The sequence below is a fragment of the Elaeis guineensis genome, chromosome 1, assembly GCF_000442705.2.
Source record: "Elaeis guineensis isolate ETL-2024a chromosome 1, EG11, whole genome shotgun sequence".
Lineage (NCBI taxonomy): Eukaryota > Viridiplantae > Streptophyta > Magnoliopsida > Arecales > Arecaceae > Elaeis > Elaeis guineensis.
Window position 1 is genome coordinate 90,289,756 of NC_025993.2, and position 26,200 is coordinate 90,315,955.

A 26,200-nucleotide genomic window follows, 5' to 3' on the forward strand; every position below is an offset into this window, starting at 1 on the left:
TGATTTTGGTTTGGAAAAAGATTTATTGTATTTCAGGGATAAAATTATAATTTTATCAGAGCTGATTCGGAAGCCTCAAGAGCAAGAACAAAAGATGTGTAATCTATTGGAGGCAATTTCAATATTTTTGAAAGTATATTTTGTAAGAAAAATCATGTTTATATTTTTGAGTCGACTCATGGCTAAAAGGGCTGAATGGCACGCAAAATTTTTGACTGGCACACTCTGTGAGTCAACCCCATGAGTCGACCCTATGAGTCGACCTCTGCTGCTCTGCAGGCCAAAATTACAGAACAGTCATTTTCTGCTCTTTTCCATAGAGGTCGACCCCATGAGTCGACCCATGAGCATGAGTCGACCCTATAAGTCGATCCCAGTGATGAAAAATTTCCGCAACGATTAGTTTCTAATCCATTTTGATTGCATTTAATGCTCATTTAATATACTCTAACAGCTCTATTTCAGTCCAGATTACTCTCCACCATTATTTGAAGTTATAAAAGGCACTTAAATGAGGGAATCAAAAAAAGAAAGAGATTTGAAAAAGGTTCTTCAAGCATTCATTTCAACCCTAAGCAAGAGCCCACTTAAAAAGGTCAAGAAGCTTTTATTTCAAGTTCACCAACTCCTCAAGAGCTCATTCAAGTCTCCAACCACCTTGAGAAAATCAGAAAGAGCTTCCTTCTAATTGTGTAAAGTGTATTTAAAGCATTATTTGCTCATTAAAGGAGCTACATCTGTACTTTTATATGATTAACTCCTATACTTTATTTTTGAGTTGTTTATTTTATTTTGGAAGGAATTCAAAATGTGGAAAGATTGATCCGAACTTTGAATCAGATTGTATTGGGTTGGCTTGTATCCGAAAAATAAGTGTTTTAGCTTGGGATAGCTAGAGTCGGAGGTTCCGACGTTGTATTCGGGTTGAATACAGTCTAGTGGATTTAAATTTCTAAGTAGGAGCTTGGGGAGTGGATGTAGGTGCAAGGTTGGCACCGAACCACTATAAATCTTCTTGTTTGTGTTGTGCTTACTTGCTCTCCTTTTAAATTTTTTTATCCTCTTGCATTCTTGCATCCAACTTCTACACCTTGCATAAATTACACTCTCCATACTTATCTTGCTCATTGTTAAATAATCTTCATAGTTGTAAGTTAAGTTTAAATTTTTTTTATAAAAAAATTTAATTCACCCCCCTCTTGAGTTGCATAGCTAGGCAACAGCTTTACCGTCAATAAGAATCTCTGCACATTACATCAATATAATAATATAATTTAAAAATAACAATAAGTATAAAATATGAAATCTCATATTAAATATCCAAAACAACTCAAAGATCTATATAAACATATATCAAACATATGTCTTGATAAAAGAGGTGTCATCATATTTCACTAAGTGAAACTTTTTATTCAGCATTAGTTTCATGTCTTGTCATCTATTTCTTTTATTACATATCTAATTTTTTTAATTTTTTTTTTGACTTTAGACTAATAATCAAGTTCATACCTCAATCTCTATCTGATCAAAATTTCATACATAAACCTGTGGAGGCTGTTCCATGCATGAGCTGCTGGTAGGCTGTCCTAGGTATGAGATCCTGGCTGGCTATCCCATGTATAAATCTGTAGAGGCTGTCTCAGATATAAGCTCCTAACGGATTATTCTAGACATAAGCTTCTGACTGACTGTCTCATATATAAGCATGTGAAGATTATTCCAAGTATAAACTCTAGTGGCTATCCCAGACATAAACTCCTAACTGGTTGTCCTATGTATAAGCCTATAGAAGCTGTGAGGTATAGCTCTTGGCTGGCTAATCCAGGCATAAACTTCTGAAGGCTGCTCCAAGCATAAGCTCCTAGCAGACTGTCCTATATATAAGCTCATGACAAGCTATCCCACATGATGAGATTAGTTCAAATCATATTTTTTTTATTTAATTATTAAATAATAATTTCATAGAATCAATTTTAATTTATAGTATTATCAAAATAAGTATGTCATACCAATATAATCGTATCATCAATCACTGATACATATGCATAGTCAACATATAATATATTCATATTAAAAACTCATACAAAAAATAATAGTATCTCAAATATGAAAAAATCATCAACATAAATCCAACAATACAAATTTCATAATAAAAATAATATATATAATAATGATTATGTATAGAAATTCTTACCTCTATTCACGATAACTCGATCACAATTATTTACTAGACTATACCTAGTATGTCCAATCAATCCATATAATTCAAACTTATCTTTGATCAACCATCAGCATAAAAAAAAATAAATTATTGTTAGATTCATATTTTCAAACTCCTAATATTCGAATTACTATAAATCTCAAATTTTTTGACCCTACTATTATATGACTAATTAAATAATTAGAGATTTATAAAATTATCTTGCTTAAAAATCGGAGCATAAATCTTCTTGCTCAATATCTTTTCGTTGAGTTGACTATACCCATACATAGCCCAATCCCATAATTAGAAGAAATCATAAAGTGATCATGATTGTGGTAGAAAGATTATGAGATAAAAAGGACATAATTGTTTGGATGAAGACTTGACCAAAGGATCGTGAAGCAAGAATCAGATCCGTTCAAAGTTGATATATCAAATATTATCAATAGTAGGTGTTCAGCAAAAACTAAGATGGAGACCGATATAGTGGGTGATCAAATCACTATTGGTCTAGGATCCTGTACTTGCGATAACTCAATTTAGTCTACACATTGATTTGATAACTGGGGTGTCAAGAACCCTTCTTGATATTTTCTAGTCCAATAAATCATTCTCCTATAGAACCAAATTTAGTATAAAAAAATAAAATTCATAGTATAGGGATTATCTGTCTAGAATCCTCTATCGGGATTTACTAAAGTCCATTGACAAATCCCTAGATCCTCTTCCTCATAGATCCTCTCGTTCATCTAAGAGAAAATAAACAAGTCCTTAGAAATTTTTCATCTAAAATTTTCCAAATACATCTAAGAGAAAGAAAAATAAATAAATAATTAACTAATTAACTAATTAATTAATTAGTATAAACCAAAGAAAGAGAAAAAGAAGGCAAGAGAGAGAGAGAAGAACCCTCAATTCTTCTCTTATTCTCTTCAAAATATGGGTTTATTCTCCATTTCTCCCTCTCCCACATATGGTCGTGGAAGACTGAGGTTGGCCACCCATGGTGGCTCCCGATGGTGGTGAAGCCACTCCCATGGCAATGGCCCCTATGATGGCTGTTACTGATGGCAATTGGAGAAAACAAGAAAAAACAGGGGCTGCCTTATTTGAGATGAATCCGATGACTTGCCAGCTCTAATCCGAGCATCGATGACAAGAAGAAGCCGAGAAAAAGAAAAAGAAAGGAAGAAGGTTACTATAGTTCGATGGAGCTAGAGGAGGTTTCCGACGATCTCTTCCCAACGACAACACAAAGGAAGTAAAATCCAAAAATCTCGATGATCAACGATGATTCCTCAAACAACCAAGGTGGAGATCCAAGGGAGGGAAAAGGGGAGTCTTATAGAGGGGTTTCTTAAGCTAATCTGGACTCCCGCATTCCTAATTTCGATGGAATCAGGAGAGGAGAAGACTCCTAACTTGAGTCTTCTTCCTCGTCTCCTTTCATGTGCCACGCTTGTGATTTGGTGAGGTTTGGGGCTCTTTTAAATTCAGGCTGGATCGAGAAGTCCAAATCTGGTTTGTCTTATTGGATTTTTATATTTTCTCCCCCCATAAAAATAATTTTATCCTCGAAATTAATTTGCTTGAGGTATGAACTTTAAAAGTATACATCCATCATGTTATCTTTGAGCTCTCAAGTCATTCACCATACTTATTTCATAAAATCTCAACATAACGAAATTATGTGACATCTCAACTCATTCCTTTCATATTGGTTTCTCAACTTTTCAAGAATAGTAACATTTCTACCTTGCATTAAAATATCAAAATTCTTTGTGTATTATATTAATTGATTAATTTCAGATAGAAGTTATAATCGACTCAAACTATCTTTAATAAAAACCAAAGAAAGCCTTAACACCGGACACTCTTTATAATTACAAACTTTTTTCTTCTTCTAACCTTCCAACAATTTAATTACTAAACTTCTATCTTAGGAAAATCTTAAGCCTCTATTTCAAATCAAGTAATAATGTTTGGACTAGAAAATCTATGCCAAATATTTTAGATCTGAGCCCAACCAAAAGTTATCAATCTATTGACCCCGAACTTAGGATGCCCATGTTTATCCTTATCATCGCTCACAAGAAAAGAACCTATCGCTGAAGATGGTATTGCAATGTCTAAATTACCTTAGTACTTAGAAATTTTCTCATTTCATTCACCAATTAAAGTCTCTTTTATTGAAAGTCAAATTCAATCTTCAATGATTATACTTATTAAGTTTAAAATTAATGTTTTTCACTAGTGTACACTATAAGAAAACTGAGATACACCCATAAAAAAAATATATAGATAAAGGCTTAAAAAATATAGAGATACACCTACACTCATGTTGGTACACATGTTTGATTAAATGTGGATATGTCTAACATGGGTGTAGCTTATACCCATATTCTTTCTTTTCATGTGTATATCCTTTGCTTTACCCATGTAACATAGAACGTAGATGAGAATATATACATAGGTATAGATCTAGTGTATACCATTTTTTTATTAAACATAAGCAACTAAATACACACGAATCAAAATTCATAGATCAATAATAAAATATAGGTATATAATCAATTTTTGGACGTTACTGTTATGTCCAATTTCAAAATATGAACACCTATAATAATAAATAAAAATAGAAATGGTGCATTGATAACTTATTTAAACATCTTGTACCACTGAATAATATATGAAGATAGTAGCTTCAAAGAGATGAAACAACTGTAAATAAGATAATCTTCACTATTGTATTAAACAGAACTGAATATACATAGTGATAGTCTCAAAAAATTATCCCAACAACCTTTTTAGTTTCATCAAAATCCAAAGAACAAGACCATACACTATCAAATTTCTGAATATTAAAAAAAAAAAATCAATACTAGAACTCAAAACATGGAATAAACAAGTTCTAACTGATCTCTTGCATTTTATATATAAGTTTTAAGTTTACTTTTGCTACACCAAAAAGAGAATAAAGTAAACAAATTGACGACAGCAAAAAATTAACTTTACAAAATCTAAGAGTTCATCAACCTATGAAGCCATCAGCAAGACAATCTCTATCTTTCCTTAGTACTATCCATCATATCCTCAATTTGAATCTGCAAAAGAAAGATATATGAAGCCAGGAGTCTTGCTATCAGCTCCTCTACCACTGCATTGATGAACTCCTCAGTGTTCAGCCACTGGTCTCGAGTCACTCTGTAAGAGATGAAAAGCATAACACCATCTATTGTTTGATGATTTAAAATAGAAGAAAGCTACCATTTAGAAACAATAGTAGTGACATGAGAGTTAAATGGTACTTTGGCCCATGAATGAGAAGGGTAAGATCTTCAGTCATCTTTCCAGGCTTCACAGTTCCAACACAAGCAGCTTCCAGCTTCTCAATAAAATCAAGTAGTCTATGATTGTGATCTAGCTTTGCTTTGTTGAAAATCAAACATATTATGGGATTTGGAATTTTCATCTAAATGTAGGGCTGAAACCTAAGCAACCATGGTGCTCAAGAAGTAGAATACTATTATTTAATTGGGTGACTCTTAAAATTATTGATATGCAAATAGTTTCTCTAGCATAGACCAACAAAACAAGAAAACCTTACAAAGTCTTGAAATACATATAATGAAAAACAAATAAACAAATTCTTGAAATATAAATTAGGTAAAAGAAATAAAAAGAAATCTCTCCAGTTTGCGCTTGCAGCTACAACCACCACAATAATCAAAAAGAAAGCCAAAAATACCTATGTGCAAGCCCTCGTGATCAGGCAAAGATTGAAGCAATACTATTTGTATTGGTTTCACCTCCTTTTTGGTGAATCCTATAATGATGGGTTACTGTGCCATACGAAGCTTCAGCTTCAATAGTTTTTCCATCAGGGCACACCTAAAAGAGAGAAAAGTTTCCATCATACTCTAAGTTAGCATCACTTCACAAAAAACTAATCCTGAGCATGACATGTTTCTGCAAAACCACCACATAGAAGACATGAAATGTACAAATTATCCAATTAATGGAAAGTTTGATATTATCAGGTTCATTACGTTTCAAAGACCAAGGCATCCGGATCACTTTGGGGATAATTCGGTTCACAAAAATGACTAACTCCACGAGATGCCCCCCGAACATAGAAGTCACCCCCAAGACAAAGCCAGGAAAATCAATAATCCGAAACTCTATCAGGGCCCAAATGAAATTGCTACTTCAATTAAATAAACATTAGATATGAACAGCACAGACTATACAATGATGGTATCTGCATAGAGAAGATAGTAGTTCCAGAAATAAAGACTTAAAATAGTAAACAGATAACGAATAACATAAACCAATGATAGAGAAGTTGCGATAAAAACTACCACAAAAGTTAATAACTATGCATTGAATTCAGAATGCATGATTTCATTTCAACCAAAACAAGGCATCATGTTTTCTTCTTTACAGCCCTCTGGAAACCTCAATACATTAAAGAAGCACAATTTGCAATCCATATTCTAAAACTACCAGTCATGCTATTCCCACCATGAATAGATTTAAATAAAACCAAGATCCATACAAAAATATAAAGACATTTTCCACAGATAAGCAACCAGATTTGCTAGAAGGATGGATACCAGTACTGATGTCATCAGACCAAGGGATCCCAAATCTGAAAATATAGGGGAAAAAAATCTGGTGATCGAGACAAACTAATCCCTAGCTTTGATTTTCAAAAGCCAACAACAAATAATTTATAAAAACTGCTTTTCACTTTTGCACTAAGAACACATTCTTTTTAAAACAGAAGTGCTTAATGTGATGGATGGTGAGAAAGTTCAAATCTTGAGACAAGAAATCACTCTGTATGTCTCCATCATAATTCTTGCAAGCCCATACATAGCCACCTTCACTCTTAAGTGCGTAGGCAACCATGTCATCAATGTGGCGATGTTCATACCTGTTAAATATCGTATACCATAACATACAAACTACAGGGATTTGAATGTACCAATAACACTAAGCATTTAGAGACAGCTCACTAGATTCCTGCAGCCTCAAACTTGGATTTCCATTCAGCTTCATACAGCTCCTGGAATATGTCCTTAAACCTGCAGGATGGAATAAATATGCAACAAAAATGGTAAGTACCAATAACTGCTGCAGATTTAAAAGATGATAAACAATAATTCTAACAGTTGGATGATCCTTTGATAAACAATAAGCATTTCATGTAAAAAATATTACAAAAATATTATTTGGATGGAAATGAACCAAACTCTAATAATTTTGGAACCAAGAAAAATCAAGCTCAATATAACATACAAGATTCAAATAGTAAATAATACAAATTTTGCTCAATGAACACAAAGGACCTTCTCTTCCTACCCTAGTCCAAGTGACTTATGCTTCAATAATTCCTTTTGAATCTCCAATGAACAAACCAGAAAATATGGTTGACTGGACCAAAATCTCCAAATGCAAAGCACATTAATAGAATTTCAATAACTATTAATGATTAAAACATGCTTTTGTTAAGAATATTAAGTAATTGAAGAATCATTAAAAAAGATAATAAAAAATTAGTGAGTATAAGAATAAATTAGTAAAAAAATAAATTCCAAACTCTTGTGCTTATTTGTTAGCTTTCCTATTCTAGCTGCACATAATTTTTAAGTGCATTTATGGTTATATAGTCACAGTACACAATATGATGCAGGAACTAAGGCATATTTCTTTGATAGCCAAATTAGACATTTAAGTTTATATGGACATATTTTTTCCATAGGACACATACGACCGAGATATCATTCAACTGGAGTCAAGCAACATGATGGAAGATTTGTCAAAACTGAAAGCTAAAATAAATCATGGCATTGTAGAGGAATTACTACATGGATCTACTAAACAATTGAAGAAAAAGCTTTTCAATATAACTTAGGTTTTTTATGGTCATATTAGAACTGACAGGCTTGATCATGATTTAAAACTTATTGTGGGAGATAAATCAAAAAAAAAATAATTCTCTTGAAAATCATGATTTAAAAGTGAAGGTGTAGAAGAATTTGGATCAAATCACTAGCCTAAATGTTATTGCTTCTCTCATGTAGGGTATATGTTATAAATGCTTCCAAGATAAACAGATCCCCAACTCAATCCAACTTCCTGATTTTACCTTCCAATTTTTTTCTGTTTTCCATTATTTTTTCCTTTTTTTCCCTGTTTTACCTCTGTTTTTTCCGTGCCCAGGGATCTTTTCTGTTTTCCATGATTTTTTACCTAAAGGGACCAACTCACAAAGCCACCACTCCCACAAATTCCCATTTGCCAAAGAATAAAAAGCCTCAACAGGAACCTAAGATTCCCCTCCCATCTCCCTCAGTTGCTCACTTTGAACCTAAAAATTCCTCACATGCTTTCTCCCTCAGGAAACTAAGGAATAAAAAAGCCACAACTCCCACAAAATCCCCTATTTTTCCTTTGCCTTTTTCTTTTCCGTTCCCAAGAGTCTTAATCGGGTGGGATGCCAGGAGCCAAAGATACCCCTCCCATCTCCCTCAGGTACTCTATTCTCCAATGATTCTAAAAGAGGAGAATGAAATAAAGAAAAGAACAAGAAGGAAAAAGAAAAAAAAAAATGATGAATCCGTATGGAAAAAAGTCTTACCTTAGATTTTTTTTCTGCTTTTCCTTCTTCGTTTCCTTTGTTTTCACTGGTTTTCACTATTTTTCTCCATCCTCAAGAATCTGAATCGGGAGAGTCTAAATCGCATGGGAAGCTTGGAGCAGCTGAACAAGGAAGGCTTGAAGTGGCTGAATAGGGAAGATGTTAGCTAGGGCTTTCATCCAAAAAATCACGTTTGGGCGCAGTTTGGAGAAAGGGAAAGGCGCGACTTTTTTCTCTGACCGGCGGGCACTGTTTATTTTTTCGATTTTTCATGTTAGGAATGGAATAATCATGATATGGCGTTAATCAGATAGATGAGGTATAATCAAACTTCATATTAGACATGATTTTCCAAAGACATATTAATCAATTTTTTTATTAAAAATAGGCTCAAATCCAAATTAAATTATTTAAAATATTATGTCCAGCCTCATTCAAATCTTCTACGAATAAGCTCAATTTAAAAAACAGCCTTGTACTATTTAAATGGTATAGAGATCAACCTATGTATCCGGTCAAACCTGATCTAGATATTAAATAGGGTAAACGAGTTGCCAGATTTCCAAACCTCTAAACCTTCTTTTCTTAATCTTTTGTTATGTCGAACATAACCTAAAATGAATAAAAACTTAATAAAATATAAGTGACAACTATATATAAACTTCAAGGATATAATAAGTAAAGATACATGAGATGCGGGTTATCGAATATGATATGATCCAAGAGAAAATGTAAAACATTTTGGATACTATGAATAGGAAGCCAAGCGGTGAGCTAAATTTCAAAAACCATAACTTGATCCTATGATATTCAATTTCGATGATATATTTTTTTTAAATTAAATAATTTTTTGAGATCTATGTTGTTATGCTGCCCTTAGTGATCAAGTCCAAATTTTTTTCATTTGGAACCAAAATGGGCTGGTCAAATAAAAAATTTCTCTTTTAGATAAGATATTGATCAAGTATATCTCATAATTTGAGACAATCAAATGAAGTGACATAAAACAAAGTTAATGTATAAGTTGAAATCTACACTTGTAGAATTTTAATTTTTTGAGATTATTTCTTTTAGTTATGTCTATTTTAGGAAAATGAGTCATATTAGAATTAGAAAGATAAATCTGGCTCGAGCTTGACTAAGGATATATCTTACCTTTATTAATATATCTATGTAACTCAATTTTAAATGATCAATGAAGTAAAAAGGGATGTAAAAATCATGCTTTTGTCAATTCTTCTACCTTTTCTTTCTCTTCCGGATCGGATCACAAGATTCCTTTAGCAAGAGTTTAATGCCTCCTTTCCATGTTTCTTGCATGAATCTATGTTATGATAGTAGAAAATACATCTTTATTCTATATTTAAATTATATGAAATTTGAATAGTGCACATTTGGTAATTGAGTCGCCAATTAGTTGCTTCATGCTCGATAGAGTGCAGCAAACCATCTACTACTCATTAGCAAATTATAATTAGTAAACTAGAAGTGAGTTTAGCCCAATAGTAACACTCCATTCTGATTTACTCCTAAAGATTATAGCTTCATTTTGTCACAAATAATATACTATTAGTGATACCATTATTTGTGATGCACTCCATGTCATCACAAATAATATGCTTTTGATGACGATTTTTGGATGGCACATTGTATATCATCACAAATATTATAATTTTTATATGATAGCATCTTATATTTTCATAAATAACATACTAATCATGACAACTTGTTAGTGACATATTATGTTTCATCACAAATAATATCTTTTTTTTGTGACAATATCTTTATTGTCACAAATAATACACTAATCATGATAATTTTTTAGTGATGCATTATATGTCATCATAAATAGTATATATTTTGTGACAATATCTTATATTGTCACAATTAATACAGTACTCATAACAATTTTTAGTGACGCATTATGTATCATCACTAATAGTGATGATTTGTTAGTGGTGCACTATATGTCATCACTAATAATAATCTTTTTTCTGATAATATGAGATGCCGTCACAAATAATATAATATCAGTCATGGCATTTTAGTGGTGCATTATATATTGTCACAAATAAATTAATATTTTATGATGATATCTTATATTATCACAACTAATATAGCAATCATAACAACTTTGTAGTGACACATCACATATCGTCACTACTAGTGATGACTTTTTAGTGACTTACTATATGTCGTCACTAATAACATCCTTTTTTATGACAATATGAGATGTCGTCATAACTAATGTATCATTATTCATGGCATTTTAGTGGCGCATTATATATTGTCACAAATAGATTAATATTTATGATGATATACAATGTGGTCACAAATAATATATACTATTTGTGATGATGTTTTAGTAACGAGTAATATGTCGTCACTACTAGTCGATCTATTGTGATGATATTATATATCGCTACTAATATATTCGATATTAGTGACAAATATCAGTATCATCACTAAAAGTTAAACAATAATGATAACTTTTGAATCGTCACTATTTTGTTGCCACTAATACTTCTTGTAGTGCTGCGGAAAGGGCTTTCTTCCTCCACATGGTCTGAATCAGGAGATAGAGCATCGAGGTTTCTGTTGGTGGGATGGATGGTAATTTTATTGTTTTACTTAATCAAAGGAGATGGGGCTGGTGCTTTTTTTTTTTTGGCGCTCCTCTCTTGACGTCAGTCACTTTCCACTAATGCTTAGTATATTTTTTAGTAGATTTGAGTAACCCACACTTATCTATTAGCATATTTGATTTACTCATATTTAATCATTGAAATGTAAGTTAAAAATTAATTATAACATTTTTATGTTTGACAAATATGGGTATATACAATCTTTTTTTCAGAATTTGACTTTTTACCCACGTATGTACTTTATCTGACTAAAAAGCATGGGTGTATATGACTTTTCTTATAGTGTGTCAAAATAATGCAAACCACCACACTTCTGTTATGTACTCTATTTTATATTTATCAAATTCTGTAGGTTTATCGAATAAATTCTGACAAGAAATACCATCTTACATTAGAATCTAAGAAAGATCCAACCTTCTAAATTTTTAGATGGAACAAGAGCAAAACTCTGAGTTTCTTTATCCTTACTTTGCCTAGAGAATATCATTAAACCTTGATCTAATCACTGCATTAGCTTTACCGCTTATCTAGAATCCAATACTTCTAGAATTAATTTGAAATGAGTTAATTCTAGATTTACTTGACAATCAATAAGATGATTACAAAGCAATCTTTATTTGTAAAAGGATTAACTCAAATCTTCAACAAATTTGAAGACCTCAACTCAGCATCCTTATGAGTAGAATTAATTTGACTATTTCTCATAGAGCTTCCTTCATTATGATTCTTAGCATCAATTGATAAATCCAAGTGAAATCTTGTTTCTTGTATGTTTAAAACTCGTATAAATCTTTCAAAAATTTTACAATAGTAAGATATCTTAGATTAGGTCAAAAACCTAAACTTTGATTTGAAATAATCAATATACCCCACAATTTCCAACAAATATAAAGAAGATAAAGTAATCCAATCCAAAGAAGGTAATACAAATTATTAAAAATTTGACCAAAATATGTATATCATGCTTTCACAATAAAATCTTATTTGCCAATAGAATAAAATATCTTTTCATTTACATACAAGTTTCATACATGATCCTCTTATAGGTTTAATGCTCAAAAAAAGTATTTCTCTCTCGTATGTGCAATTCTTTCTTAAATAACTTTCTTCTGATAAATTCAAAATTATAATGATCAGATAATTAATATCAAAAATAGATAAGCCATTATGGTCTTCACCCATATCAAGTCTAAAATTTCAAAATCATCTAAATAATAATTGAATAAGTATGCTTAACACAACATATCAATATATCCTACTTTATTTCAGGATTAACATCTCTCATACTTAGGTCAAACCCTACTCATATCATATGCTACTTATGCATAGAGTTTACTACAAGACCTATTGATCTAAAATCCAAATTTCAAATCCCTTCTGCTACTTTTATCATGTCCCTAGTGGTCATAATCTTAAGTTTGATTCCACTTATGCTACATTTCTTAGTGATCATAATCTAAGCTCTAATATACACCTAAGCTCTGATACCATTCTATCATATCCTTAGTAATCATAACTTTATGCTCAAATACTCCTTAAATCATAGTTCTTAGAAATCATAATCTTAGGCTTTGATATTATTTTATCATGTCTCGAATTTAGCACGTAGATCGGATACATGATGGACACATACTCCTTAAGGCTAAAGAAAAATTTAGGGCATGCATGCTAGAACAATAAAAAAATTTTATGTAAGGGAAGGAAAACTAATCTAGCATGCATCTATGAGATCTCATCTCATGAGACCATATCTATCATATCCTTAAAATCCAAAGCAGAAAATAAATCTATCAAAGATATAAATATGAAGATCTTATCTTCACTTTAGTGCAGATAGTTATTCACCACGATTTGATGATTGTGGATATCTTTTCAGATTTTTCGAAGAGCCGCACAAGTATCCGACCTTTAAGATATCCACGAAAATAATCTAAGTTGCTCCTCTCTTGTTTCTTCTCCAAGAAGCCAGCACGCACCTCAAAGGAAAGAAGGAAGAAGAAGAGAGAACACCTTTTCTCTAGACTTGGAGGTGGAATGCCCAACACCTTAGGCATGGAGATGGAGGATGCCCAACTCCTTGGGCATGGGGCATGAGGGAGAGAAAGAAAGGAGAGGGGCGTGAGGCAAGAGAGGGGGCTGCACCTTTTGGTTCTCTAGGTTAGGGTTTAGAGATCTCAACCTAAGGGGTTTAAATAGAACCAAAAAGAGTCCTAAAGGATTTCAGACTATGACTCATTCAAAATCTTAAACCAAAAAGATTCTTGATTTCCTACCAAACTTGGCATCCTTATCAATATAATCTAAATGGACATGAGCCCAATCTTCTCCACATTTAATCCTAATGGAAATCCCAACTTTTGGCACCCCATCTTGCATGCTTTTGACTTAGTCCAATCTCCATCTCATAAGGATTTCAAGTCTCAAGAGGATTTGAGTTTAATCATGTGCTAGCATAGTATTCTTGAACTCAATTAATAAATTTTAATCCAATTGAAACTACATAAGCTTAATTGCATAATCTTAGACCAATTCTCTTTGTGTGTGATCCTAGAGATTCAATTCTGTTTGATAGTGAGATATATTATGATCTCCATCAATAATATCATTGAAAATCCTTTTAATAGATTGGAACACTTCTAATTCAATGAATTGAGAATTATTAATCATTGAAATAATTCTTATTGATCTTATAATCCACCAGTGACACCTAACAGTATATAGTGGCAATCCAGTAGAATTGAATGAATGAATCTTTAGATACAGTTATCGTGTGATTTAATTTTTTTATTGTGAGTCCTAACAAGACAGAAGTTATGGATAACTCGTTAACCTGATCTTGTCATATGTAAGATTCAATCAACCTGAGTTCTTAATAAAATCTTATGAAAACTTTTTTCTATCACTTACACTTAAAATGGCCATAGACTTTCGAACTCAATTTCATGATCTATATAAGACTTCTCCTTTTCTATTAAGATCGATAGATCCCATCTAGGTGTACATCATATTCCTACAATGAACTTACTATAACCAACATACACCTTAAGGCTCTGTATGGCTAGAAGATCGAGTTGTAGTATTGTCAAACTATAGCAATCTCATTATGAATAGTCGAGGTACCACAAGTCGGAGAACTATTCACACTACTGCAGCATCAAGTATATCACTAATGAAAAGATAGATATCCAAGTAATTACTCATATTGATCACGTTCAGTACTCTTACTCTCTAACAACCATCTATATTTTCACTTCAGTATCCCGATACTGTAGACTCAAGACTCATCTACCCTTAAGAAAAGTGATTTGTGCATCAATCTATCCAAATCAATCATCATTCCCATGATGATTCTACGATCGAAAGTAATTTATGAATTAATCATCAATAACACATATATCAAATTCTCAACTCTTGAGAATATGTGTCATCATCTTATTAATTCATTGGATGATTCATAGATACATCACATAATATGAATGAAAAAATAATCCAAATTTTATTTCATTGATAAGTTAAAATTATAAATTATGCCCTTAGAAAGATTACATGTGTCGGTCTAATTAATTTTTAGGACATACATCTAACAATCTTTCACTTGTACTAAAGTCAATTGATCACGAATCTAAGTCAGATCTTCTTAAGATAGACTTCAGTCTTTTGCAATTGCTTCGTCAGTAGGTTAACCATATTGTCAATAGTGTCTACTCTTTGTACCTTAATGTACTTCTTCTCGAGATAATCATGGATGAGGTAGAATCATCACTCTATGTGCTTGAATTTCTGATGAGATCTCGATTCCTTAGCAAGCGCTATGGCACTGTTGTTATCGCAGTAGAGGAGAATGACATCTGATAGCATCACATCCAGTTCTGCAATAAATTTTTTGAACCAGAATATCTCTTTAACAGCTTCCGATGCGGTGATGTACTCAACTTCTATGGTGGAGTCTACTATGACAAGCTATTTGAAACTTTTCTAACTCATAGCACCACTGTTGCATATGAAAATACTATCTGATGTCGACTTTCGATCATCAATATCAGATATAAAGTTTGAATCAGTATATCCTGGCATCTTCAACTTTTTTTCTCTAAAGATCAAGAACATATCCTTAATTTTTTTCAAGTACTTGAGAATATATTTTACAGATGTGTAGTGCTCGAGTTCGACTGATATCTACTCGTAATACTCATAGTATGGGCTATATTAGATCGTGTACATAGCATAATATGCATAAAGCTCCCTATAGTCAAAGCATAAGAGATTTTGCTCATGCATTATATCTCTTCCGATGTGCTGGGTCACATCTTCTTGGAGAGATGAATTCCATGCCTAAAGGTCACAAATCCCCTTTTTAAGTTTTTTATACCTAACCTTTTCAGCATCTCCTCTATATATATCTCTGTGAAAGGCTAGCATCTTTTTAGATCTATCTCTATAGATCTTAATCTCCAAAGTAAAAGATGCTTCCCCAAGATCCTTCATGAAGAATTTCTTAGACAACCATACTTTGACTGAAGTCAACATAAGAATATTATTTCCAATCAAAAGGATGTCATCTACATACAGTATAAGAAAAATGATAGCATTTTCATTGATCTTTTTGAACGCACACGGTACTTCCTCATTCTTGATAAAATCAAACGATTTGATTACATCATTAAAATGAGTGTTCCAATTTTGAGATACTTGCTTAAATCCATAAATGGATCTTTGTAGCTTATAGGCTTTGTAATCTCCATCACTGAAAGTGAAACCCAAAGGCTTCTCTATATAGATATCTTTCTACAGATATCCATTCAGAAAAGCAGCTTTCACATTCATCTATCATATCTCATAATCATGATATGCTGCAATGGCAAGTAATGTTCGAATTGATTTCAGCATGATCACTAGCGAAAAGATATCCTGTTAGTCAATGACCTCATGTTGACTATAATCTTTTGCCATGAGCCTTACCTTAAAGGTCTCTATTTTTTCATCTGAACCAATCTTTCTCTTGTAGATCTATTACACCCAATAGGTACAATACCTTCTGATAGATTCACTAAGGTCCCGACTTAATTTGAGTGTATTGAGTCAATCTCTGACTTCATTGCCTCTAATCATTTTTCGGAGTCGATATCTGATATTACCTCATTGTTGATCTTGGGGTCATCTCCATGTACCCTATTTCATAAAAAATATTTTTTTTACATCCTCTGTGATGATGCCTAAGTATCTATCAGGAGGATAGAAAATCCTACTAGATCTACAAGGTGAAAGAGGAGATACGCATATTGGCTCAGTTTGAACTGGTTCTGCAGGTTCTGAGGTTCATTGTTCTTCAAAGATTTTCTCTTCGAGCCCAATTGTCTTCCTATACCTCCATCTTGAATAAACTATTTTTTATGGAAGATAGCATGTTGGCTCACAATCACATTGTGATCCTCTGAAAAATAAAAATAATATCCTAAAAACTCCTTAGGATATCCTATAAAATGAGCTTTTAAAGACTTGGCCTCTAATTTGTCCATCTATTATCTTTTGATATAGATCGGATAATCTCAAATTTTGAGATGATCCAGACTCGATTTCTTATCATGCTATATCTCATATGATATGATAGGTATAGTTTAAAAAAAAAAAATATTCAATAAATAATTTGGTGTTAGTAAACTATGTCCCCAAAAAATATAGGAAGATCAATGAAACTCATCATAGACCGAACCATATTTAATAGGGTTCAAATTCTACGTTTTAAAACCCTGTTGAGTTGAGGCATTCCAGGTAGAGTTCATTGTGAGACTATACCATATTCTTTAAGATAACTAAAAATTTTTTACTAAGATATTCACCTCCTCGATCTGATCGAAGAACCTTATAAGATATTTCAATTTGCTTTTCTACTTCATTTCTAAATTCTTTGAACCTTTCAAAGACTTTAGACTTATGTCTCATAAGATACACATATCTGTACCGTGAATAATCATCAGTAAAGATAATGAAATAGAGATAACCACCTCTGATCGGCACATCAAATGGGCCACACACATCAATATATATCAGAGCAAGTATTTCTATGGCCCTTTCTCCTTGTGTCACAAAAGATAGTTTGGTCATTTTTTCTTGAAGACAGAACTCACAGACTGGATAAGACTTAGAAGTCAATGAGCCCAAGAGTCCATCTTTTTTCAATCTGTTAATCCTTTCTTCTCCTATATGATCTAGCTTAAGGTGTGACACATACTTCAGGTTAATCTCATCTCTAGGTCTTTTAGTTCCTATGGCATTCATTTTCTGCTCGATTATATTTACAGAAACATCAACACGTAATGAAAAAAGATTGTTAATTAAGAAACCACTTCCAACTATTTTATTTTTAAAATAAATAGTACAATAGTCTTTATAAAAATTAATTACACAGTTGTCCTATGCTAAACATAAAACAAAAATCAAATTTCTACAAGCAGTAGGTATATAATATATCATATCCAAATTCGATATCCGAATTGAATACGTGATGGCCGCACACTCCTCAAGGCAAGTCCTAAAGAATACGTGAGGCTTAAATAATAAATAAGTTCACAAGAATATTAAAAGCATTATAAAGTTTCAATCATATTTATTAAATCAATAAATCTATTTTATTGAACAATGTTCATAAAATTGAAACATTTACTTGGCATCAGAAAATTAACTAACTAAGGACTCCATCGCTCGAAACTCTATGCCAAACCTGATTGATCCTACGCATCCTACAAGTTTGAAGGAAAAAGAGGGTGTGAGCTTAACAGCTCAGTAGGAATTCTCCACACTCACATCAGCATAAATATAAATTATCTTTTAACAAATATAAATAACTGATAGAAAAGTAATAGGATTCATACATCATCAATATGATAGTTGAATAATATCATCATGTATAATTATATTAAACATGTCACATATCATAATCAACAATACTGATCAATAATTTAATAAAATTACTTATCATTAAATAATTAACACAATTCTAATCCAAACAATATTATTATTTCGATACTGGACTAGACCTGCTCATGTTCCAGCCTGTGTAGGCCACCATATTTCTGCCCATGGCCGGCAACCATATCTCAGCCTACGGCTGATATTACAATATCATGTTTCATATGTGCCGGCTAGCGTAGATGTCCTTCCATTAAACACAGTTCATTACCTTGATTTAATTTCGATATTGAACTAGTTACAACCATGCTCTAGCTCATGACATGCCAAACATATCAGTCCATGACTGATACACTACATTTCACATATGGCCGACTACTTATATGCTCCCTTTTTTTATACTTTATACTTATCTTTTCAGTATTGGACTGATTACAACCATGCTCTAGCTTGTGATCAGCCAAACACAATGCTGCACCTCAATTCGAGACTGCCTAACATACACACACATCACATTTCTTGTATGGCCAAACAATCCAAATACTGCCCATGCCCCATCCATATTATTAAAATCATAATCTGATTTTCGACATAAGATTAGTTACAATCATATTTCAGTCCATAGTAGGCCAAGCCGCATCTCAGTCTGAGACTGACCCAACATGTACACATGTTTCTTGCATGACTAGCTAACTTAGATGCCGTCCATCCTATCAATTATGTTAAATTATATTTTTCTTACTTAACAATCATTAAGCATTAATTAATCATGATTCAAGCAATATCAAATCAAAAATATGTAATGCACATATCGATAGATATAAAAATATATATCAATCATATAAATTTAATTCTCATAAATATGTAGGTGATCGTGTTGAAGAACCCATACCTCCACTGATGACTGACTCAAACATAGTAACCAACGAACTCCTCGATCTATGAATTTGAAAGCAAGATATTTCACTAACACCTTGTGCAAACAATTGCACTTCTACAAAATCAAGATTTAACATAAAAATCATGGATGATTATGGATATCATGGTAAACAATCCTAGCACTATAGGTCTAACACTCCTCATAAAGTTAATGGGTCAATCAGGGCATACCTAAACATCTGGATTCTTTACTAATCCTTGAGATTTTTAGAGAGAAAAGTCCATCAAGAGAGAGAAAATTTAAGAGAGAGAAACTCTTAGATAAAAATTTTGAGAGAGAATGTAGAGAGAGAAGAGAGGGAAGAGAGAGAAAATTCTCTTTTTTCTCTTTTTCTTGCTTTCTTCCTCTTTTTCTCATTTTTCTTTCTTTTTTTCTATGGAAAATAGGGAAGGAAATAAAATCGAGCCAGTCTGAAAAAATAATACCCTACAAGCCCATCATATATGTGATACAATAGAATATTTTTCTATATTTTATCTTTCAAGCTCATATATTTGATATTATTTATTAATATAAATATTTTGATTCATTATATACTGCATCTATTGCTTATTTAAGATTATAATGAACCCATAGATTAGGACAATAATTTTAGAGCCATGATGAGATCATGCCAGTGAAACCTAGATCCTTAATAGTTCTAATCTAAAATATTTTCAATCGTTAGTTTATTGAGTCAGAGATCAATGATATCAGTAAGATTGGCACATCGTATGTATGTTCGATAGAGAGGATAGTTGATCTCATAATCATTTGTACAGTGACACTAATACAAAGATGTAGGTACTCATTAGAGAATGAGTTTATTGAATTGATATACAAGAGAATATCTGATGAAGTCTTATTTGCATGTCAGCAGGTTGTTTCTCTAGTGAGAGTTGTATAAGTGATCCTTAGATCTGAGATCACTATGATATCTTGTGACATGAATCTATATTTTGGTTCATTTTCTAGCTTGATTCTCTGATCTTTTATAAGATATTCTGGATATGGTGCAGTATGCATAGAGGTTGTGAGTGGTCAATCAAAGATCAGTCACTTCTAATAAGGAGAGCGAACATCCTATGTGATTTCATAGATCGATGATTCTGAAAGTCTTTGATCAAAGTAGGATGATAATTAGAAAGGAGTTTCTAATGTATCACCAACTGAATCATCATCTTCTGATCGAGATACATATAGATAAGCATTTGAGTTTGATATATTTTCATGCTCATAGCTCATCTGAGGTGTTGTATGACTGAAGGATTGAATTATACGATAACTTATCACTAAAAGATAATTTTGATATTTCTATCAAATTTCATCTCTTTTAGATAGTCATGATATATTGCTAGATATCAATCTTGACTTGTGGACTTATAAAAATTAAAAAAAATAATTTAAAAATTAATTAGAAAAATTTTGATTAATTAGCGCAATTGGGCTGATCTAATCTAATCGGATTAAGGTTAGGTCAAGAGCCCGAGTCTACTGCTGGCTAGATTTGAAACCCAATAGGTCACATATTTTGAGATTTAATCTTGGACTAATCTAATTAAGGTTTAATGTAAATTCAAAGAGTTAATTTGATATGCTAGCACATTGTGTTAATCCAAGCTCCCAATTAGATGAAGTTCAAAGTGTTTAAGCTAGACCTAACCTATAGCCTTGAACCTAATTAGATTAGGTTAATTTCTTAACTTATCTTAAAAGTATTTCAGGTGAGAAAGGAGTCCCCCATGCCCCCTTATCTGATTCCATGCCAAAATAAATAAGGGATGCATATTTATTTGCATTGGAAGAAGGAGAGTCCTTCTTCATTAAGACTCTTAACAAACCTTGCCTTATCTTGGTCTCCACACATTATTCCACACCAATTTTCTAAGGGACATGACATATGATGTTTCTTGGGGTGTTGTGCATAGAAGAGGAGTCCTTCTGCATATTAAACACTAACAAACTCCCTTAAATGGATTTAATCAACGATGAATACTGAGAGACGCCAAGTGTTGGCATCCCTTGGTGGTGTCTCCTCATTCCCTATTTAAATAGGATGCCCCTTATGGGACAAGGGCCCAATTCTTTGGTGCTTAGGCATGGGATAAGTGAAGAAAAGATAAAAAAAATTTAGAGAAAAAGATAAAGAAAAATAGAGAGAAAAAAATAGCGAGGAAGGCAAGAGAGAAAAGGAAAGCAAGGGGTTCCTTGTCCTAGGGTTGGGTTTTCCAATTATTGGAGTTCTAAACCTATTTTGAGTTGAGAGATCTCTTGAGAAGAGGTTATTGGTGTGGCTCTAGTGGAGATTTTGAAGGCTACAGGTGGTGGTGTTAACCGTTCTTTGAGAAGAAAGCCAGTAGTGTTCTTGTGAAGAAAAGCTACAGCACTACTTCAATTGGAAAGGATCCTGATCAGTCCCATATGGATCATTGTTAGAGAGCTTTTAATTTGGTGCCTTAAGGGGATTCTTTTGTTACCTGACTACCGACTTCAAAAAGTATAACTTCTATCTCATTGCATACTTGTTTTGGTTTGATTGGTGTCTACACGATGATTCTAGGATTTGAGTTTCGGTATACTGGTTTGAATTATTAAAACTAATTTTATGTATGTTAAAAATTTTTAAAATTCATATTCTATTATGTAACTAGAACCTAATAGTGGTATCAGAGGCACCCTTATTAGATTCAATCAAACTATTACTATTGTTGTCGTATAAATTTGATCTGATTCATGTGATGCCAAAATATTCTATCGATTTCTGACATCGATCTTAAAATTAAAAATTATTTTTTGACCATGATTGAAGTATGATTTTAAATTTTAGTTGTTAAATTTTGAATTCATCATAATATGAAATTTTATGATTCATGGTAGATTGATGTTTGAATCGACTTTGTTAGGGTGTATTGTTTCTAGCCTATTTGCTGACTTAATCAAACCTAATTTGATTAGAATTTGGATGTTGATTCAATTTGTTGATCCAAGTTAATTTTGATATGTGAATTGGACCAAAGAGTTGAGTCCAAATCATAGTCAAATGATATTGGCTCAAGTATTGAATCAAAATTATAAGTACACCCTGTATGATTCTAGCAATCATATTTTTGATATAATTATTTGAATAATATTACAACTTGAATAGCATATTTTATAGCATGATACGATGTATGAAAATTATTTTCATTCTTATTATATGCATATTACATGTGACGTAAGTGTTAGGATGTGCATGGGACTAGTCTAAGACCCTCAATTAAAAAATTATATTAAGTTGCAGCATCGAGATTTACTTGCTAACCGAATGTCGGATTCATTGATCTGTTGGTGTCTAGACAAATGTCAAAGATGGTTATTTAGTTAGATCCGAATACTGATCTGGCCAATCCTGTTGGTGTCTAAAAAAAGCTTCAAAGAGCCTCCCACCTACTTACCTGACCAATTTGATCTATTGAGTTTCGAATTTAGATTGATTAGTATTGTAGACACTACAAAGATATTCCTTCATGCTTAGTCAATAGAGTATGTCAAGATCTGTGATGAGCTTGTTGTACCATCTACAAGATTTACTGTGAAAATTGATATGATATTGACTAAGTGTATATTGATGCTTATGACATATTTGAATAGTGTTACTTTGTTGTACTATCCATAAGGACAGCATTGTTTGAGTATGACCATATAGGAATGAAGGATCAACTTAACTAGAACACTGTAGTTTGTTGTGCTATCCATAAGACTATGGGTAATCTAGAGATAAGAGAAATATTGAGAGTTGTATGAGATATAATTAGTAAAGAGATATTTATCCTTGAAATCATGAATGCTTGTTGTGCTATCCACAAGGTGTTTGTAAGAAATAGAGCTCTTAATCTCACTTAGAAATATGATGATATTTCTCGTTTTCATACTGAAAAGCTATGAAATTCGTTAAAATAGTAAAAAATATAATTAAACAAAAATCCTAATCTAGTTGTGCATGTCATCATGAGTTATCTACTTGTGTATTGTTCCTGTAGTTATAAATTTTATCTACATAATGGCATCCTCACTTTCACTACGTAGCATACTAGATGCCAACAAATTGATCGGATCAAATTATGTGGACTGATTGAGAAATTTAAAAATTATTCTCACTCAGAAGAAAGTCACTTATATTCTGGATACTTCTGCACTCGATACGATCGATGAAGATGTAACTAAGGAGGAAAGGGCCACATACAAGATGTGGCAAGATGATAGTGTGATTGTCAAATACGTCATGCTTGTCTTTATGATCAATGAGCTTCAAAGACAATATGAAGGTATGGATGTTCCTTCCATACTTTTTAATTTGAAGGAGTTATATGGAGAATAAAACCGAACTGCTAGATATGAGATATCTAAGTAATTATTTCATATCAGGATGAGTGAAGGCACATCTGCGCAGACTCATGTCCTGAAGATGATTAATTTGATCACTCGTCTGGGATAGTTGGATTTTGCCATGGATGGTGAGCCAAGTCAGGATTTGATCCTGCAATCACTCCTTAATTTTTTCTTACAGTTTGTCATAAACTATCATATGAACAAACTAAACACTTATCTGCCTGAACTGTTGAATATGTTAAAGACAGTAGAGAGCCATTTCAAAGGAGAAAAAGCTCCAATTTTGCTTATAAATAAGATCTCCAAGAAGAAAGACAAAAAAAAATTTAAGAAAAAGATGAATCCTAAGGTTAGCATCTCGAAGAAAAAGATGAAAAAGATCTCCGCCAAGGGTACTGGTTATCAGTGCGGCAAAAAAGGGCATTGAAAGAGGAACTGCAAGGACTACCTTACAAGTTTGAAGTATAAGTTGCTAAAGGTTTATATATGATACAAACAAACTTATCATTAAGTACTTCAACTTCAGATTCTTGGGTATTAGATACCGTCTGTGGTTCATACCTTTGTAATTCATTGCAGGGTCTGTAGGACATAAGGAGTCTAAATGAAAGTGACTTCATACTGCTCAGTGCTAGTGGAGAGTCTATCCAGACCAAAGCCATAGAAATCAAGCTATTGAAGTTACCTTCAGATAAAGTTTTAGAATTGAAGATCTGTTACTATATACCTAAAATTATTGAAAATATTATTTCTGTATCTCTATTACTTGAACAAGATTTTAAATTAAAAGAAAAGAGCAATGGTTGCTCTATTTATTTTTTTAATAAATTTTATGGCAATATTTATATAGATAACAGTCTTTAATTCTTGTCACTTAATGATAATGTACTTCATGTTGATAAAATAAAAAAAAAGAGAGAAGATGTGAATGTCACATACCTCTGGCACTGTCTACTTGGTTATATTAATGAGTCAAGGATTAATAAGTTATACAAAAAAAAGTTCTTTGATCCTTATAATTTTGAATTATATAGAACTTGTGAATTAGCTTGTCTTATGGATAAGATGACCAAGACTCCATTTACTGGATATAGAGATAAGATAAGTGATATTTTGGGCCTAATACATATTGATGTTTGTGATGCAATATCAACTTAGATCAGAGGTGGATACTCCTACTTCATCACATTTACTGATGATTTATCTAGGTTTGAATATGTGTATTTGATGAAATACAAATCTAAAGCCTTTGATAAGTTTAAAGGTACCAAAGAATGGTTGAGAAATAAACTGGTAAGAGTATCGAAGCTCTTCAATCTAATCAAAGAGAAGAATACTTAACTAGTGAGTTTCTCGATCATTTAAAAAAAAAATAAAATTTTCTCTCAGTGGATACCCCTTATACTCCATAATCAAATGGTATTGCGAAAAGGAAGAATCGTACCTTATTAGATATAGTGTGGTCCATGATGTGCTTCACAGATCTTTCGATCTCCTTCTGAAGATTTGCTCTAGAGACCGCAGCTTATATTTTGAATAAAGTACCAACTAAGTCTGTTTCTAGCACTCCATATAAGATATAAAAAGAGAAGAGATCCAATCTTAAGTATCTTAAGATTTGAGGTTGCCCTGCTTATGTGAAAAGTGTTTATGGATATAAGCTTAGTTCTAGATCAAAAAAATATAGATTTGTAAGTTATCATAAGGAGAGCATTAGATACTACTTCTACCATCCTACTCAATAAAAGGTGTTTGTTAGTAGGCATGCCATATTCTTGGAGAAAGAGTTCATCCAAGAAGGGGACAATGGGAAGACAGTTGAACTTGAGAAAGTTTAAGACCTATAATCTATCTAGAAGCAAAATATGGAGAGTCCACAAGTTGATCCTCAATCTGATGTGTCCATTGTTGAGGTACAGTCACAACACACACCTCCTCTTCGAAGGTCAAGTAGAGGGTGTAATGTACCGTTCATGTATGAATTTGTTATTGAGAACGACAACTCATCATACATCATTGAGAATGATGATCCCACGACCTATTTAGAAGCAGTCATGAGTAGTGACTCTGATAGATGGCTTGAAGTCATGAAATCCAAAATGAACTCCATATGTATGCCAACCAAGTTTGGACTTTAGTTGATGCACCTGAGGGTGTGACCCCAATAGACTGTAAATGGATCTTCAAAAAGAAGATTGGAGTAGATGGCCAGATAAAGACCTATAAAGCCAAACTGGTGGCAAAAGATTTCAAACAAAGACAAGATGTTGACTATGAAGAAATCTTTTCATCCGTAGCCATGCTCAAGTCTATTTAGATCATGCTTGTTATAGCTACATATCATGACTATGAGATCTGATAGATGGATGTCAACACTGTCTTTCTCAATGAAAATCTTGAGAAAGAAGTCTATATGACTCAACCAAAAGGATTTATCTCCAGTGGGGGGCAAATTAAGTATGCAAGCTAAAAAAATCTATTTATGGATTAAAGCAAGTATCAAGGAGTTAGAA

The 26,200-nt window shown here is 32.5% G+C and overlaps 1 protein-coding gene across 10 annotated transcripts in view; it reads right to left on the reverse strand.

Moving 5' to 3' along the window:
• Positions 1-5,101: 5,101 nt before the first annotated feature.
• LOC105038144 (uncharacterized) overlaps positions 5,102-26,200 on the reverse strand; it is a 47,178-nt gene continuing 26,079 nt past the window's right edge. Inside the window, exons 2-5 of one of the 10 annotated variants that reach the window (XM_073256106.1) lie at positions 7,225-7,293; positions 7,045-7,142; positions 5,952-6,094; positions 5,102-5,407 (exon numbers count right to left, since the gene is read on the reverse strand). In XM_073256106.1, coding sequence (XP_073112207.1) covers positions 5,972-6,094; positions 7,045-7,142; positions 7,225-7,293 — 290 coding nt within the window. In that variant the 3' untranslated portion in view covers positions 5,102-5,407; positions 5,952-5,971. The other 9 variants (XR_012140847.1, XR_002163891.3, XR_012140848.1 and 6 more) reach the window with 9 other exon arrangements.